At 39.2% G+C, this 13381-nt stretch overlaps 1 protein-coding gene and 1 non-coding gene across 3 annotated transcripts in view; one reads left to right on the top strand and one right to left on the bottom strand.

Annotated features, from left to right (window-relative positions):
• Positions 1-5271, top strand: part of SKA1 (spindle and kinetochore associated complex subunit 1) — a 14128-nt gene extending 8857 nt beyond the window's left edge. The window contains exons 4-6 of one of the 2 annotated variants that reach the window (XM_007465571.1): positions 1-13; positions 3986-4155; positions 4999-5147. The exon at positions 1-13 is cut by the window's left edge and continues 134 nt beyond it. In XM_007465571.1, the coding sequence (XP_007465633.1) occupies positions 1-13; positions 3986-4155; positions 4999-5147 (332 nt within the window). Of the gene's footprint in view, positions 14-3985; positions 4156-4998 lie in introns of both variants that reach the window. The other variant, XM_007465572.1, reaches the window with a different exon arrangement.
• A 4075-nt stretch (positions 5272-9346) lies between these two features.
• On the bottom strand, positions 9347-9419 carry TRNAG-UCC (transfer RNA glycine (anticodon UCC)). Its single transcript has one exon. It is a non-coding gene; the product is annotated as a tRNA-Gly (tRNA).
• Between the last annotated feature and the right edge of the window lie 3962 nt (positions 9420-13381).

The raw sequence follows: 13381 nt of genomic DNA, 5'->3' as shown, positions 1-13381 counted from the left end.
CATTCCTGCGTAAGTATTTAAGATAAATTTTAAGACAAATTCAACTCTTTAATAATCAACGTACGCGTTGTTAAGTATAAGCCTTGATTATATTAATTGTAACATGCTGTGTTCCAACATCGATCTTTTCTAAAATAGGTTTACATTGTACCATGAAAATGCAGGAAATCTTTTGTTGAAGATGTTTAAAACTATGTTTTGTGGGCTCCCCTGGTGGCGCAGTGGTTGAGAGTCTGCCTGCCGATGCAGGGGACACAGGTTCGTGCCCCGGTCCAGGAAGATCCCACATGCCGCGGAGCGGCTGGGCCCGTGAGCCATGGCCGCTGAGCCTGCGCGCCTGGAGCCTGTGCTCCGCAACGGGAGAGGCCACAGCAGTGAGAGGCCCGCGTACCGCAAAAAAAAAAAAAAAAACTATGTTTTTTGTTTAGTTGTAAAACCTTTTCATAGAGAGATCTAGAGATGGATCAATTTGTTGTTGAGTCCCTCAGGGTCATTTTATGATACAGATTTATCCAGTTACATTTCGGAAGTAGCTTCAGTTTTGCTGCAATTTTAAGGAAAGTGAGTGTGTTGTATAGGTTTGAGAATTAGAACAGAGAGTGCTGTGTTTGTTCGGTTTCCATTTGTCCATTAACTTATGCCACACGCTTGTTTGAGTCTGTGCTCTATTCTGGGGTCTGGGTCACTGAGGAAAAGAATACAGGGTGAATAAGACAAGATGCCTCCCCTGAGAGAGGGCTCCTTTGCTCTTCACAGATGACATGGGGAACGAATTACGGAAATCCGTGTTTTTAAACTCATTAATTCCAGGGCTTTACTTAACTTCTGGCTTTATATTATTACATTTCTTGTTACTTTCTTATATAAATAATGCACGTTGTTAGAAAATGTTTGTTGTTAGAAGATAACTCATCTGTAATTCCACCACTCAGACAAGATGGAGTATTTCCTTCTATGTTTTAACTTCACCTACATAACAAGTTGTTTCTGATTGTCATTACAACAATGTACTTATTCTGTGAATATAGTTTACTTACTTTTTTTTATCATGAGCATTTTTCCATCATTAACTATCATGGAAAACTTGGATTTTAATAGTTGTATAATAGTTATTAAGTATAAAATTTATTCTATAAAAGTTATTAAGTATTTGGGTTGATTGCATTGTTATGAAGAATGGTACAATGAAATTTCTTTTGGACAAGTCTATTTTATAATTCCTTATTTTCTTGAGATAGTGTCCTAGGAGGAGAATCCCTGGGGCAAAGGGCATGATTATTTTACTTGTCTGAGAGTTGTCCATCTGGATTTTGTTGTTTGTTTTTTAATTAATAGACTTTATTTGTTCGAACAGTTTTAGGTTTATAGAAAAATTGAGCAGATAGTACACTGTTTTCATACCTGAAAACAGTTTCCCCTATTACTAACATCTTGCATTAGTGTGGTACATTTGTTATCATTGATAAACCAGTCTAGATACTATTAACTAGATATTAACTAAAGTCTGTAGTTTATATTGGGGTTCACTCTTTGTGTTGTACAGTCTATGGATTTTGACAAATGCGTAATGTCGTGTGTCCACCATGATAAGAATAGTTTCACTGCCCTAAAAATACCCTGTATGCCACCCTTTCATCTCTCCCCCCTGAGCCCCTGGCAGCCACTGATCTTTTTACTGTCTCTGTAGTTTCCCTTTTCCTGGGTGTCATATAGTTGGGAGTCATACACTGTAGCCTTAGTAATATGCATTTAAGGTTCCCCTCATGTCTTTCCATGGCTTGATAGGTCATTTTCTTTTTTATCATTGACTAATATTCCATCGTGTAGATGTAACACAGTTTGTTTATCCATTTATCTGTTGAACAACATTTTGGTTACTTCCAGTTTGGGGCAATTATGACTAAAGCTGCTGTGAACATTCACGTGCAGGTTTTTGTGTGGACATGTTTTCAGCTCACTCGGGTCAACACCTAGGAGTTTGATGGCTGGATCCTATGGTAAAACTGTTTAGCTTTGTAAGAAGCTGTCAAACTGTCTCCCATAGTGGCTGTACCATTTTGCCTTCCCAGCAGAATGAGAGTTCCTGTTGTTCCCCATACTCACCTGCATTTAGTTTTGTCAGTTTTCTTCTATTAGCTATTCTAGTAAGTATAATGTACCTGACTGTTTTACTTTTCAGTTTCCTGATGTCATAGGATGTTGACCATCTTTTCATATGCATAGTAGCCACTTGAAAAATATCTGGCAGTTTCACTGTTCTTGGATTAGGAATGAGGCTGACAATTCTCTGTAGTTTTTTTGTTTGTTTGTTTGATTTGGTCACTTGGTCCTTTCCTTTGTTGACAGCTTTATTGTCGCTAAAATTCTGTTTGATGCTATTCGGTTTTTTAAATTCTCATTGTTATTGTTGTTGCTCATCGGCTGAGCTAAAGGGAAGAACAAATGGCTGTGAGAACATTGGAATAGAAGGGTCTTCAGAAAATGCTTCCTTGAAGGAAGGATATTAGAATAGTCATGGTAGAGTATTCATTTTTTTTTTTTTTTTTTTTTGCGGTATGCGGGCCTCTCACCGCTGTGGCCTCTCCCGTTGCGGAGCACAGGCTCTGGATGCGCAGGCTCAGCGGCCATGGCTCACAGGCTCAGCCGCCCCGTGGCATGTGGGAGGCTCGTGGACCGGGGCACGAACCCGTGTCCCCTGCATCGGCAGGCGGACTCCCAACCACTGCGCCACCAGGGAAGCCCTAGAATATTCATTTTTAAACTAAGGAGTTATTTAACGAATGAGAGAAGTTAGAAGATTAGGATAAGGAAGAATGTGTTCCAAGCATAGGACTTTATCTATCTTTAAAAAGTTAATACTGAGATGGAATTAAAGTAGACAACATTGGCACTTGTTTTGAGGAAATTAGGAAATAGTTCATGTGATTTAAAGGAATTGCATTGTGTTAAGCTGTGGCATCAACTGTGGAAATTGTGGTTAGAAAAATGAGTGGTGAAAATGAATCTAGAAGGGAATAATGAAAATGAATGGGTTTTGGTCAATATGAACATTTTCCTTTAAACATATTTATATATTATTTTATCTTAAGGAAGTTTCGACTAGAAAACTGCCCCTTTGAATAGAGGCAAAGGACAGAGTTTAACATAATGAATCCATGATTTGTTGAAGGGAAAAATTGAAGCAGATCATGAAAATTTTGGTTTTGGTCTGTACAGACCACTCAAAATCAAGGGTCTCCTATTCTTATATTCTAAGACCCTGGTGACTGGGAGGATGGGCAGGAGGGAGATTGGATTGGAAGAGTGGGCTTTAGAGTGAAAGAGACAATGCTTAAGGGCATTTTAGTTCAGAATGAATAGTGAGCTGTCCGTCGAGGCTGCCTGTAGTTCTCCTCTGCTGGCCAGCTGTGCAGCTTAACTTCCGGGCCCTTTTGTCCCTTTGCAGCCCCTGCACCATCAGTTCTTCTTTGTCTTAATCAGCATGGTCATCTTTGTTGTCACATTTATCATCCTTCATCTTCTCTTCCCCCTCTTCCTCCTCCTTTTTTCTTTTTCTCTCTGAACAGATCCATTTTTGCAGGAAACTAGAGTGGTATGAGTTATATAATTTATTAATATTTAAATTTTTCTTTCCCTTGCTCACAAACATTTAAAAATATGTAAATAAACTTCTATTTGCAATTAATCAGTCTATTTGAATCAGAGTCTGAAAGCCTATTTTAAATTGTAATGTTAATTCTGTAGGTGGAGAATAGGAATTTATGTATCCAGACATAACTAGGGAAGATAAGCACTAATATATTGTGGTCTCTAATTTTTCAACAGTTGAGATGTGTCTGGTTTATTTGGAAGTTGGTATAAAATTTTTTATATAGAGTACTAATAGCTTTGCTACTGTATAAAGTCATCATATGTAAATGTTTTGCAAAGAAAACAATTGTGTGTGATGACTCTTTAGAAAAATTAATCATTTTCTTTTTTACAGGTACATGAAATCACGCTTAACCTATTGTCAAATTAATGATGTTATTAAAGAAATCAACAAGGCAGTAGTTAGTAAATACAAGATCTTACATCAACCAAAAAAGTCTATGAGTTCTGTGGCCAGAAATCTCTATCACAGATTTATTGATGAAGAAACGAAGGAAACCAAAGGTAAAATGAGGGTATATATATGTGTACATGTCAACTGTTTGGAATGTAACTAAACATGAGAAACAAGATTAATTCCAGAAACTTCTAACTCTAGAGAGGTAGTAGTTCTCAATCAGGGGCAGTTTTCCCACCAGGGAACATTTGGCCATCTCTGGACACATTTTTGGTTGTTATAGCTGGGGTTGGAGGTGCTAGTGGCATCTAGTGAGCAGAAACCAGAGATGCTGCTATAGTACCCTATAATGCACAAGACAGCCCTGACAAAATGAATTATCTAGCCTAAAATGTCTGTAGTGCCAAGGCTGAGAAATACGGCATTAGAGTCTATTATGGAATGATATCCAATATTTTCAGAATTAGAATAGTAATGATAACAGTTGTTCATGCTTATACTATAGCACTTACTATGTGCCAGATAGTGTACTAAGGGCTTTAGTCCTCACAGCATCCTTATGAGTTGTGTTTTTATTCCTGTTTTTCAGAGTAGGCAAAGAAGGTTTAAGTTACTTGCCCAAGGTCATTCAGTTAAGTAATAAAGCTGCTGTGGGTTTCATTCTCTTAACCACTACCATATCGCGTCTTGAAAAGTGAATTGTTCAAAAGATACCAGCAGATAGCCAGTGATATAATAAGCAGGGCTACATTTCTGAAATGCTACAGTAAACATTATGCAACTTCAGTTTAAAGAATAATTATTATTTTAGCAAGAATACCAGTTCTCATTGTGCTTGGATAATTATAGGAAAAAGTGATTAATGCCATTCATAGTCATAATGTAATACATTAAAGACTCATCTTGAAAGTTGTCCTAATAAAACTTAGCATTAATATCTTTATTTTCAGGCCATTATTTTGTAGTGGAAGCTGACATAAAGGAGTTCACAGCTTTGAAAGTTGACAAGAGATTTCACGTGATACTGAATATTTTACGACACTGCCGGAGGCTATCAGAGGTCCGAGGGGGAGGACTTACCCGATATGTTATAACATAAGGCCCTTGTGAGCTTTTGAACCAGCCAACAGTAGGGTATAGAGGCTATTCCTGTAGTTTCCTTACATGTAATTTCTTTATATATAATTTCTTTAGCCGTTTCATTTTCATTTTCTTTGTTTCTTGTAAAAATAAAACTTAAATAAAGCATGTATATTTTAAAATCTGCTTCCTTACAGTAAATATTTAATCACCTACCATGTGAGCCTCTGTTCTAGGCATAAAAATGTTCATATTTAGTTTTTGTGCTTAGTGACAGTGCTGCTGACCCCAGTAAGACAGTTGCAAATGTGATAATAAAAGTCAAAGTTCAAGAAGATAAGATCAAGGATATCCAGGCTCTTCGGAATTAAAGGTCATCAGTGTCTAAATTCCACTAATGCTATTTCAGTCTATAGGCAAAAGTTGGACTTGGAGGCAGCCCATCCACGTGGTTATTCTGCTTTCCCATATGTGGTTAAGGAACAGCTTACCTGAAATGCATTCAGTGTAAATCAGTCTGTAAACATTGGCCTGTAATGAAATTGTCATAAAAGTATTTTGAGATGAAAAAGATGATAAAATAAGACGTGTAAGGTCATGGAAAATGAGTGGTTGGATTGTAAGAATTTAATGGAGTTTCTCTTGCGCACTTAGGGAGGTTGTTAGTCTTATCTATGTCTTAGTGAGCGTTCTCCAGAAAAACAGAACCAAAAGGCTATCTATCTATCTATATCTATCTGTATATCTGTCTATCATCTATCTATCTTTCTATCATCTATCTATTGACTGTCTCTTCTATATCTATCTATCTGTCTATCTAATTCTCTCTCCTATCTCCCCAATCTGTCTATCTCTTATCCATTCTATCTGTCTATCTATCTATCTACTTATGTATCTATGGAGATTCATTATGAGGGATTGGCTCATGTGATCATGGAGGCTGAGAGGCCCTCAGGTCTGCTGTCCATAAGCTTATGGATTATGGAGGCCCAGGAAAGCTGGTGGTGTGATTCAGTCTGAGTGTGAAGGCCTGAGAACCGGGGGAGCCAGGCCAGGGCAGATGAGACGAGATGTTACAGCTCAGCAGTGAGGCAGGAAAAAAGAGCTAATTCCTCCTTCCTTCCTCCACCTTTTGTTCTGTTCACATCGTGGATGAATGGGAGGATGCCCACCCACACAGGGGAGGGTAGTCTGTTTCACTGAGTCCACTGATTCCAATGCTTATGATTTGGTTTAGCTGTATCATTGGTTTGTAGGAAACACAAGGAATAGAGAAAAAAGTTAAATATTATCATGAAGCAATCAGACAAATCCAGATATAACATAAGTAAGGTGGTCTCTTAAACGCAAGTCAATAACAGGAAAAAATAAAGGGCGCCTGTTCTAGGTTAAAAGACTAAGAGCTTAGTCAAATATAAACCATGAACCTTGATTCCATTTGAAAAAAAGATTGAGGGACAATTATAGAAATTTTAATATAGGTTGTGTAGTAGATGCTGTGAGAGAACTAGTATCCGTTTTCTTAGTTATTGTAATAGGCATGGTTATGAAGGAGAGTATCCTTATTTTCTGCAGGTGCATCTGAGGTATTTATTTAGGGATAAAATAATATGCTTTAAAATAGCTAAGCAATATAATTGGATACATACATACACACATAGAGCGGATATGGTAAAGTGTTAATTGTTTGATCTAGCTGATGGTTAGAACAGCATTCGTTGTATTATTCTCTGTAATTTTATGTGTTAACATTTTTTTCCTGATAAAATTTAGAATACTTGTGAAACAAATGTACTGAGTAGATATTTACATTTCATGAAAACACAGATCAGAACTTGTGGGCTGGTGATGTGAAGCTGGGAAGGAAGGACTGTTAGCCATCAGTCATGAGCTCGTGTGCCCCTTCAGGCACTTGTGAACTTCAAGTTCCTGTATCCATGCTTCCCAGCACTGCTCACTGAGCCTAGGCTGGGTGTTTGAACTTGATGCGTTAGATGAAATTTCTTGAATTATGCTGGATGTAAATATTATGTTTACACACAAAGCAATGTATTGGGCATTTAACTTCTGCACTGAGTAATAATGATGCACAGTGTACAAAGCTTGATATCTGGGAAATGTGTCACTTTTAGTGAACCATGTTTTCAAATAAGCTTAGGCAGGACATTTGCTCTGCTGGTGATGAACATGGACAGATGTTCATTTCTAATGCAGGTTTAACTTGATGAGCCTACTTGCCTGTCTTTTTAACAACTGTAGTGCAATTTCAGACTCATATTTTAAATCGAGGATCAATGCAGCAACTCACAAAGCTCAAGTAATTAAAATTACCTTCCTCTGATGGGTCAACATGACAAATGTGGGCACTTCTAATTACAAAAGTTTTCTTGGCAGAGTGATTGTGAGCTGTGCCTCAGCTGCATACTAAAAATTACAACTCTAATCCTTAATCGTGACTCAGAAATCAGATTATTTCTTGGGGATACTCTCTTCAACTTTACAAAATAATTCAGCAACATGGTGCATCAAAAAGAAAACTTAAGCCTCAGAAACCTGGTTCTAGTCCTACCTCTGCCATTTGCTCTCTCTTGGTTCTACCTTCAAAAATTTGACCCCTTCTCAGGGACTTCCCTGGTAGTGCAGTGGTTAAGAATCTGCCTGCCAATGCAGGGGACACGGGTTTGAGCCCTGGTCTGGGAAGATCCCACGTGCTGCGGAGCAGCTAAGCCTGTGCGCCACAACTACTGAGCCTGCATGCCACAACTACTAAAGTCTGCATGCCTAGAGCCTGTGCTCTGCAACAAGAGAAGCCACTGCAATGAGAAGCCTGCGCACAGCAACGAAGACCCAGTGCAGCCATAAATAAATAAATAAATAAATAAATAAATAAATAAATAAATAAATAAATGATATAACCATTCTTCAAAAAAAAAAAATTTGACCCTGTCTCACAAGCTACCACCCTGGTTCCAAACATCTCCCCTGAATTAATTCAAAGCTTCCTAACTGGTCTCTGTGTTAATTCTTGTCCTACTGCTGTCTATTCTCCACATGAACCAAAGTTAGATTAGGTCCCTCCGCTACTCAGAAACCTTAAGTAGCTCCCCATTTCTTACAGAGCGAAGGCTGAATCCTCAAAAAGGCCCGCGAGGCCCTTCATGGGTCCCTCGTCAGCACAGTGGCACCGTCTCCTACTCGTCCATTTCCCAACTCTGTTCCAGCCACTCTGGCTGCCATGCTCTTTCTGGAACAGGCCCAGCATGAGTCTCCCCAGACCTTTGCACTGGCTGTTGCCTCTGCCTGGAAAGTTCCTCATCCTTCACCCACGTGACCCTCCCCCTTACCTCTTATATCTGCTCAAATGTCATTTGATCCCTTAGGGCTTCTTGGACTACCTTACATTTATATTTACATCTCCCTCTGCAACACTTTCTCTCCTTCCCTGCTTTATTTTCCTCCCTAGCACGAATGTCTATCTCACGGTTTATATATTTTACCAATTTATTTGTCTTTCTCTTCCCACTAGAATATAAACTACAGACACTAGGAGTTTTTGTCCCTTTTATTCACTGTGGTGTCCTCAGCCACTTTCACAGGGCTTTCCAATAGAGGGCGCTAAATAAACATTTCCTGAACACACAGTAACTGGCAGTTTGTGGCCACGGGCAAGTGATTTCATCTTTCCAGGCTCCAGTTTTCTCCTGTATATATTGAGATGGTTGAACAAAAATTTCTCTCAGGACCTTCTAGTTTTAATATTCTATGGTTCTAACATTCCCAGTTACTTCTGGGAAATATGATGAAATCCTCTCTGACAGGATTATAAAAAATTGTAAAAAAAAAAATTCTGCTGATAATTACATGGAACGCTCAACTTTTACCCAAAGAATCTGTAAAGTATTAAGCTTCAAGAAATACTGAAATTCTAAGTTACTAGTTAAATAATAAAAAGAAGCTTCCATTGACTAAGGAAATTTATTAAAATTTTTTCAGCCAACATCTTTAGTTTTCTAATTAATTTTGATTATTAGAAATAGTTTTAAGATTTCACAATTTATAAATGTTATGCTTGGTCATAAAGGAAACTTCTGTGGTATGTAGAACAGACCTATATGTTATAGAATGCAGTTTTGCTTCATAATATTAAATTTTTTTTTTAAGTTTTCTCCCTTTTTAAGTTTTTTTTTTGGCCGCACCACATGGCTTGTGGGATCTTATTTCCCCAGCCAGGGATGGAACCCAGGCCAACTGCAGTGGAAGTGCAGAGTCCTAACCACTGGACCACCAGGGAATTCCCAAATGATTTCTTTTATGAAGCATTCCATCTCCTAATAAATGATTGCCATTGTTCCATAAATATATCTATTAATACAAGTGGCATAAAAGAAGCGTTACTTAAGATATTGAGGACGCTTCCTGGATATATTTCAAACAGTATTACTCAAACTGGTTCCAAGACTATATGCATGATTAGAAAGTAGAAATAATTTAATATAGTATCAATTGGAGTTTGTTCAAGTTAGGTTAAGTCTCTAAGCAACACACACGAGAAATATTTATCAGAAATTATGGTATGGGCTTCCCTGGTGGTGCAGTGGTTGGGGATCCACCTGCCAATGCAGGGGTCACAGGTTCGAGCTCTGATCCGGGAAGATCCCACATGCCACGGAGCAACTAAGACCGTGCGCCACAACTACTGAGCCTGCACTCTAGATTCTGCGAGACACAACTACTGAAGCCTGCGTGCCGCGCCTAGAGTCCGTGCTCTGCAACAAGAGAAGCCTGAGCACAGCAATGAAGAGTGGGCCTTGGGCTTCCCTGGTGGCGCAGTGCTTGAGAGTCCGCCTGCCGATGCAGGAGACGCGGGTTCGTGCCCCGTTTCGGGAGGATCCCACATGCCGCAGAGCGGCTGGGCCCGTGAGCCATGGCCGCTGGGCCTGCGCGTCCGGAGCCTGTGCTCCGCAAATGGGAGAGGCCACGACAGTGAGAGGCCCGCATAACACACGAAAAAAAAAAAAAAAGAAAGAGTGGGCCTTGCTCGCCACAACTAAAGAAAGCCTGCACGCAGCAACAAAGACCCAATGCAACCAAAAATAAAATAAATTTATTTAAAAAAAGGAAATTATAGTATTTAGCAAGTTGTACCTCAAATTCTTTATTGTGAGCACCCTTTTGCTCTGCTGTATTAAAAAGTAGTAAATTAGGTGGTTAGGAGGCTACATCATTTCTTTAAAATTGAGATTAAATTTACCTACAGTAAAATGCACAGATCTTAAGGATACAGATCAGTATCGACCAGTGCATATACCCATATAAACTACACCTGTATCATTTTTTTTGTTTTTTTCTTAAACTTTTTATTTTGAGATAATTATGGGATCACATGCAGTTGTAATAAATAATACCGAGAGCCCTCTACCCTATACTTTTTACCTCAATAGTAACATCTTGTACAATTTTTGTACAATATCAGAACCAGGATATTGACATTGATACAGTGGAGACACAGAACATTTTCATTACCACAAGGAATCCTCACGCTGCCCCTTCATAGCCACACCCACTCCCCTCCCACCATCACCTCCTCCTTAGCCCCTGACAACCACTCATCTGTTCTCCATTTTTATAATTTTGTCACTTCAAGAATGTTATATAAATGAAACGTTACAGTATGAAACTGTTTGAGACTGGCTGTTTGCACTCAGTATAATTCTCTGGAGATTCATCCAGGTGGTTGCACATATCAACAGTTTCCCTGGTTAAGAATCTACCTGCCAACACAGGGGACACAGGTTTGATTCCTGGTCCGGGACGATCCCACATGCCACGGAGCAACTAAGCCTGTGAACCACAACTACTGAGCCTGCGCTCTAGAGACCATGCGCCACAACTACTGAGCGCGTGTGCTGCAACTACTGAAGCCCACGTGCCTAGAGCCTGTGCTCTGCAACAAGAGAAGCCACCACAATGAGAAGCCCGTGCACCGCAACGAAGAGTAGATCCCACTCGTTGCAACTAGAGAAAACCCGCATGCAGCAACGAAGACCCAACACAGACAAAAATAAAAAAATAAAAGTTAAAAAAAACCCCAAACAGTTGTTCCTTGTTATTGCTGAGTAGTGCTCCCCGCTGTGGGTGTACCATAGTTAGCTTAATCGTTCCACCTGTTGAAGTATAGCTGCCTTGTTTCCAGTTTGTAGTTCTCATGAATTCAGCTGCTACAAACATTCATGTACAGGTTATTGTGGGAACGTAAATCTTCATTTATCTGGGACTGCAATTCCCAGGAGTTCAATTGCTGGATCCCGTGGTAGCTGCATGCTTAGTTTCTTTTTCTTTTCTTTTCTTTTCTTTTCTTTTTTCTTTTTTTTTTTTGCCGTACGCGAGCCTCTCACTGTTGTGGCCTCTCCCGTTGCAGAGCACAGGCTCCGGATGCGCAGGCTCAGCAGCCATGGCTCACGGGCCCAGCCGCTCCGCGGCATGTGGGATCTTCCCGGACCGGGGCACGAACCCGTGTCTCCTGCATCGGCAGGCGGACTCTCAACCACTGCACCACCAGGGAAGCCCATGCTTAGTTTCTTAGTTTATTTATTTATTTTTTTAACTGACAAATTGTTTCCCAACGTGGCTGTATTGTTTTAAATTTCCCTCTGAGCACTGCTTTCACTGCATCCCACAAATATTGGTAAGTTGTATTTTTATTTTTCTTCCTTCAAAATCTTTCAAAATTCATCAAAATTTCTCGAGACTGCTTTTTTACCCAGGTGTTATTTAGAAGTGTGTTGTTTAATTTCCAAATATTTTGTGATTTTCCAGCTATCTTTCTGTTATTGATTTTTAGTTTAATTCCATGTTAAGTCTGAGGACACACTTTGTATGATTTCTAGTTTACAAATTTGTGAAGGTGTTATTTATGGCCAGGGATGTGGTCTATCCTGGTGACTATTCCATGTGAGCTTGAGAAGAATGTGTAGTCTGCTGTTGTTGGATGAACTATTTTATAAATGTCAATTAAATCCAGTTGATTGATGGTGCTGTTCAACTCAACTATGTCCTTACTGATTTTCTGCCTGCTGCATCTGTTAATTACTGAGAGAGGGATGTTGGAAGTCTCCAACTATAATACTGGCTTTGTCTGTTTCTCCTTGCAGTTCTGTCTTTTTGCCTCATGTATTTTTCTGCTCTGTTGTTGGGTGTATACACATTAAGGATTGTTATATCGTCTTGGAGAACTGACCCCTTAATCATTAATGCCTCTCTTTTTTTTTTTTTTTTTTTTTTTTTTTTTTTGCGGTACGCGGGCCTCTCCCGTTGCGGAGCACAGGCTCCGGACGCGCAGGCTCAGCGGCCATGGCTCACGGGCCCAGCCGCTCTGTGGCATGTGGGATCTTCCCGGACCTGGGCACGAACCCATGTCCCCTGCATCGGCAGGCGGACTCTCAACCACTGCGCCACCAGGGAAGCCCATTAATGCCCATCTTTATCTCTAGTAATTTTCCTTATTCTGAGGTTGGCTTCGTCTGAAATTAATATAGCTACTCCAGCTTTGCTTTGATTATTAGCAAGGCATCTCTCTTTCTACTCCTTTACTTTTATCTGTCTTTATAATAAAGTGGGTTTTCTGTAGACAACATATAGTTGAGTCTTGATTTTTTATCTACTCTGTCAGTCTCTATCTTTTAATTGGTATATTTAGACAATTCACATTTAAAGTGATTATTGATATATTTGGATTAACATCTGCCGTACTTGTTACTGTTTTCTATTTGCTACATTTTTCTTTCATTTAAAAAAAAAAATCTTCTCTTTTTCCCTGCCTTATCTGGTTTTGAGTGTTTTATATGATTCAATTTTCTCTTCTCTCTTAGCTTGTAAATTATACTTCTTAAAATTTTTTTTTTTAGTGATTGCCCTAGAATTTGTTAACATACATTTGCATCTAATTGAAGTCCACTTTCAAATAACATTGTAACAGGTAGTGCACGTAGCTTATAAGAGAATATTTCCAATTGCTCCCTCCCATCCCTTATAACATTGGTGTCATTCGTTTCACTTATCCATTAGCTATAATCACCCAATACATTGTTGTTATTTTTTTAACATCTTTATTGGAGTATAATAATTGCTTTACAATGGTGTGTTAGTTTCTGCTGTATAACAATGTGAATCAGCTATACATATACAAATATCCCCATATCTCCTCACTCTTGCATCTCCCTCCCACCCTCCCTATCCCACCCCTCTAGGTGGATA

This window comes from Lipotes vexillifer, unplaced genomic scaffold (assembly GCF_000442215.2).
Source record: "Lipotes vexillifer unplaced genomic scaffold, Lipotes_vexillifer_v1.1 scaffold36, whole genome shotgun sequence".
Lineage (NCBI taxonomy): Eukaryota > Metazoa > Chordata > Mammalia > Artiodactyla > Lipotidae > Lipotes > Lipotes vexillifer.
The sequence above is the reverse complement of the archived record's forward strand: the minus strand, read 5'-3'. Positions and strand labels throughout refer to the sequence as shown.